The following is a 5,027-nucleotide window of genomic DNA, read 5'->3' on the forward strand; positions in this document are numbered from 1 at the left end:
CACATGGAAGAAAAATATATTTAAAATATATTTTATAAAAAATTCATTTTTTCCCCCAAATATATTGGAAATATATTTGAAATGCTACAATTTTGGCCATATTCAATACATTTCTAAACATTTTTCTATAAATATATTGGAAATATATTTGAAATGCTACAATTTTGGCCATATTCAATATATTTCTAAACATTTTTCCCTAAATATATTGGAAATATATTTTTCTTCCAATTGGTTTGGGAGGGGTTTTCACCATTCTCTGCTATATCCAAAACAAAGTAAAACTTGTTTTGGCTTTAGATACACTCTAATCACTCTGTGTATGTGAAGTGTAATGATTCTATTATAAGTCATGGAGACATCAAAGACTTCACAGTTCACTGTGCCACAAACAATGTTTTCCTGTTTTCTCTGCCAAGAGCCGTATGTGAAACCCTTCTATGTTTTTTCTGAACTCATTTCAACAAAGTCTAGACACCTTGAAGGGATCGAGAAGAGAAACACACATGGATTGTATAAAAAAATAAAGTATTTTATTTTTCATCTAGAAAAGTGCAAACATGTACCTTTTGGTCACACTTCTCAACAAATAAAAATGTTGAAAACAAAAGTACAGTCATGATCAAGGTAAAAAAAAAAAAAAAAACAGATTATCTTAGTGAAAATCATAAACATTTTCAATTTGAACAGCAATTGGATATTAAAGCTTAAATGGTATGAAACTCTATAGTACAATCAACACCACTGGTAACTGTTTACAATTTTCACGTGATAATCTATTTCCTACTCTGAACATTGGTTCAGACGAGTATTAAAAAGTACTTTATCAGGGATCGACAATATAATAAAAAAAAAAACAGGATATCAAAATATTTAAGCAATATAAAAATGAAGAACAGGATCATAAAACAAATTTAAGTTAATTTAGATAACTGTACAAAAATATATATACATTATGTACAACTATAAAAAGCAAGATTACAGCATGCGGTATAGCATGATGTAAACTTTCCAGTCTTGTATCAAACATAGTTTCCATTCCATGTTACATTTTTTTTTTTTTTCTTAGGGTTTGCTAAAAAAAAAAATAAGTTGTCCTACAAGGACAACTGTTTTGACACCATGCTTTGGCTGGAATATAAATTCCAGCTGTCACTGAAATGGTGCCATCCATTTCATGAATACTGTATATAAAAATAGTAAGAGCTTTTATTTTCCAGTTGCATTACTGGGTGCAAAACACAACATCACTTATACTCAGTGAATACTGCCTTATGACAGTGGATGTACAGCAACATTACATTGCACCCAGCAGAGCTAAGGAGGCCTGGTTCGTCTTCCTTTCTTCAAACCAATGGCTGGTGTCATTCAACGATCAAGTCTTAAAAAGAAAGACTTTCATTCAAAACAGACATAAATACGTTCTTGTGCTACAACGTTACGTTTAGCAATGAGATGCAAAAGTCATTTCAAGTGAAACAGTCTTTTGGCGTGGTTCTCTGGATCTATGCCATGTCCCCGTACATTTTCCTGTAGTACATGGATTCGAAGATGTCATTGTCTCCAGGGCAGTTGTAATGACATGCACATGTTTTGATGAACATCATCTTCTTCTTCATGACCTCACCATCAGGACACTTGAACTCTACTGGGAGGGTGGCTGTTCTATGAGGGGTACAGCAACGACCATCTGTACAGACCCCACAAAACTTGGCTCTGTAGGTTTTCACACTTGTGCAGCCAGAAAACTCGAACTTGACTGGTTTGGAGATTTTTGGAGTACGGATGCACTTCTTTCCTTTCTGTATTGGAGAAAAAAGTACCATATGTTAGACACGCTGTTTTTTTTTTTTTTTTTTTACTCAAGCTTACATTTTCATGGACATGCATGGGGCTAATGAAATCGAATTAACAGATGATTTTTACATAATATAATTTGATAAATGTAATATTATACATGTAGTATTTTTTTTTTTTTGGTTTATATAATAGGGCAGTGCAGGGCCGTCTTTAACACAGGGCAAAAGGGGCAGCTGCCCTGGGTCCAATCATAGTTGGGGGGCCCAAAGCAGCAGCCCTTTGAGCCCCCACTGCCTGCAAATAGTTAATACGTGGATTTGGGAGGGCCAGAGAAAATGTTTGCCCAGGGTCCAATCCATATTAAAGACGGCCCTGGGGCAGTGCAAACTGTTTTCATGGTACGTAAAGTTTACCATAACAACCTGAGTTCAGTTTCCAGTATTCAGATAAATGAAAGATGGGTTCTGACTTTTTGGGTTACTATACTAGACTACTATAGACTAATATACTAGACTTTCTGAGTTTTTGGGTTACTATACTCTGTATTTTGTATTTTATCTTAGTATGTAAGCCAGTTTATTTACCCTACCATTTACATATAATGGTTACATTTCTAAGAAGGTAGACTATAATAGAACGTTGTAGTGCAGCTGTAAAAGTTGTGGTCTAAAACACTGATATTCACCTTAATGTTTTCCTCAAGGTCGGCCTCACAAGGTCTAACCATACAAAGTCGGTTCTGTTTCTCCAGTCTGCAGTGCTCATTGTCATTGGTAACGCGTGTAGAGATGCCCATGCCACAGGTCTTTGAGCAAGCACTCCATTCAGTGGTCTGTACCAGGCAGTTGGCACGCATCAGAGATGGATCAGGACCGTATGTCTCTTCCATTCTGAAAGCTGCAAAGAAAAAAAAATAACAACACATAAGATATCATGATGATAACGCTGTGGAGGAAAAGTCTTAAAACATAATCAAGCATAGCCTTATTAGTTATAGTAACAGACTCTTATGTTTATGGCTTCTGTTAGATGAACCGATGTCTTTATTGAACCCTACCAACTATGTAACTATGGGGTTTATTTACTGGAGAGTGCAAAATCTGGTGCAGCTGTGCAAGGTAGCCAATCAGCTTCTAACTTCAAATTGTTCACTTAAACTTTGACAACAAAACAAAACTAGAAGCTGATTGGTTTCTATGCTGAGCTGCATCAGATTTTGCACTCCCCAGTTTTAGTAAATCAACCCCTATGTAAGAGCTGCATCAGATTTTGCACTCCCCACTTTTAGTAAATCAACCCCTATGTAAGAACTGCATCAGATTTTGCACTCCCCACTTTTAGTAAATCAACCCCTATGTAAGAGCTGCATCAGATTTTGCACTCCCCAATTTTAGTAAATCAACCCCTATGTAAGAGCTGCATCTGATTTTGCACTCCCCAGTTTTAGTAAATCAACCCCTATGTAAGAGCTGCATCAGATTTTGCACTCCCCAATTTTAGTAAATCAACCCCTATGTAAGAGCTGCATCAGATTTTGCACTCCCCAGTTTTAATAAATCAACCCCTATGTAAGAGCTGCATTTGATTTTGCACTCCCCAATTTTAGTAAATCAACCCCTATGTAACTATGTTTAAGATACAATTATTAAAAGCAGACAAAACTACTGTAATGGTGTACTTTTTTTTGTTCATTTTTTTTAGAGCCTATTACTGTTTTATTTGCTAGTAATAATAACTAAGACATTTTCATTAGATGTAAAAATGTAGTATAGGTATTACAACTTACCAGGCAGAGCAGGTCCAACCATGGTTTTCTCCACAATCTGATCACAGACCCATTCTTCGCAGCACTTGCCAGGCAGTTTCACCCTTCTTGGGTATGGGCAGTCAGGGCTGGGAAGACGGACATCCATGCTGCAGAGTGGCACGCAGCCAACGCCTCCATCTAAGCATGTGCATTGGTACTTGCAGCTGCTTTGGAAAGACTCTCCACTTCTGTAGACCATGCCTCCAAACACACAGGGGGCACCTTCCCTGGCTAAAATGAAGATAAAACATGATTTAGGATTCATGGGTAAATAATTAAGCATAAATATGATATTCTACTATTAACATTGCTTGCTACTGATAAATAATATAGAGATGTAATGCTAACTTTACCATATTCACATACTACATAAGGAGTTTAGTTTTTCATTTTACAACTGCTCTTGCTGACCAAACTATTTTAAGGTTCTGCTAAGGACACTTACCAGTGCAGACTCCAATTTTCCTGTTGATTCTGGAGCCGAAGTCACAAAACAGTCCTTTGTGTGGGTCACAGACGTCTTTCTCAGTGCAGAGTTCGCCCAATTGCTTGGCACACACTTTACAGCATCCACATCCATCCTGGACAAGGCTAACCCCAGGTGAACATTCTGGTACCTTCTGTGGGCACTGACATTCTCCACTGCAGTCTTGGGCATCAGATACCTGTAAGGATGATAAATAGAAGTAAGCAGGCTGTTTTGTATCCTCATCTAGCATGGTCAATCTATCAGAATATCAAAATGAAAGGTTGTTTTAGCTACTCACAACTTATTAAAGACAAAGAAAATTGAATCCTAATAACAGAATCACACACTTGTTCATATTTAATATGTAAAAGTAGAGCCCTAGCATATAAAACTACATAATATAACCTTATAATCTCTATAGAAGCCACTGGCAGTTCAACTTACCCAGCAGAGCACAGTCAAGAGGAGTACAGCTGTCACTTTTCCGAAAGACATGGTTCAGTTTTCTTGCAAATCAAAAGAAAATCTTCCGCCGTTTGCGTTCTCTAGATCTCAAGTCGATCTCGTGTAGTTTCTTGCAGTTTTCTCTCAAGTTAGTTTTGTGTTGAAAGTCTGAAAGCCTCTTTCCTTTGCCCCTGTTTGTTGAGTTTGTTCCTCTCTCAGGTTCTGGAAGAGTTGTTGTGTGAGTCTATCAGCGAGCTGCTGCTCTTTTATATCCTGCTGGATGCTGAGACTCGCCAATGAGCTGAATGGAGTCCTACACAAGCAGGGACATTCCTAGCATTCCTCCCAACCTTCCTGCCCCATCAGCTCACACCGGATTGATCCTGACCCCTTGACATTCCACATTCCTCCTGTCTGAAAAAACTGGCACACTCCACAGCACAAAAAAGGCGCTGTATCCTCACCATCAAATAGGATTTTCTCCTTGCTTTTATACAATTTCCACTC

General features: G+C 37.6%; 1 protein-coding gene across 1 annotated transcript; it reads right to left on the bottom strand.

Moving 5' to 3' along the window:
• Positions 1-511: 511 nt before the first annotated feature.
• CCN2 (cellular communication network factor 2) lies at positions 512-4,768 on the bottom strand. Its single transcript, XM_082251333.1, has 5 exons — positions 4,521-4,768; positions 4,053-4,272; positions 3,587-3,838; positions 2,486-2,697; positions 512-1,802 (listed from the first exon to the last, which is right to left on the bottom strand). Exons 1-5 carry the CDS (start codon positions 4,569-4,571, stop codon positions 1,506-1,508), a joined length of 1,032 nt encoding a protein of 343 aa, XP_082107459.1. The 5' UTR covers positions 4,572-4,768; the 3' UTR covers positions 512-1,505.
• Between the last annotated feature and the right edge of the window lie 259 nt (positions 4,769-5,027).

This window comes from Pelophylax lessonae (assembly GCF_965119305.1).
Source record: "Pelophylax lessonae genome assembly, chromosome: 3".
NCBI lineage: Eukaryota > Metazoa > Chordata > Amphibia > Anura > Ranidae > Pelophylax > Pelophylax lessonae.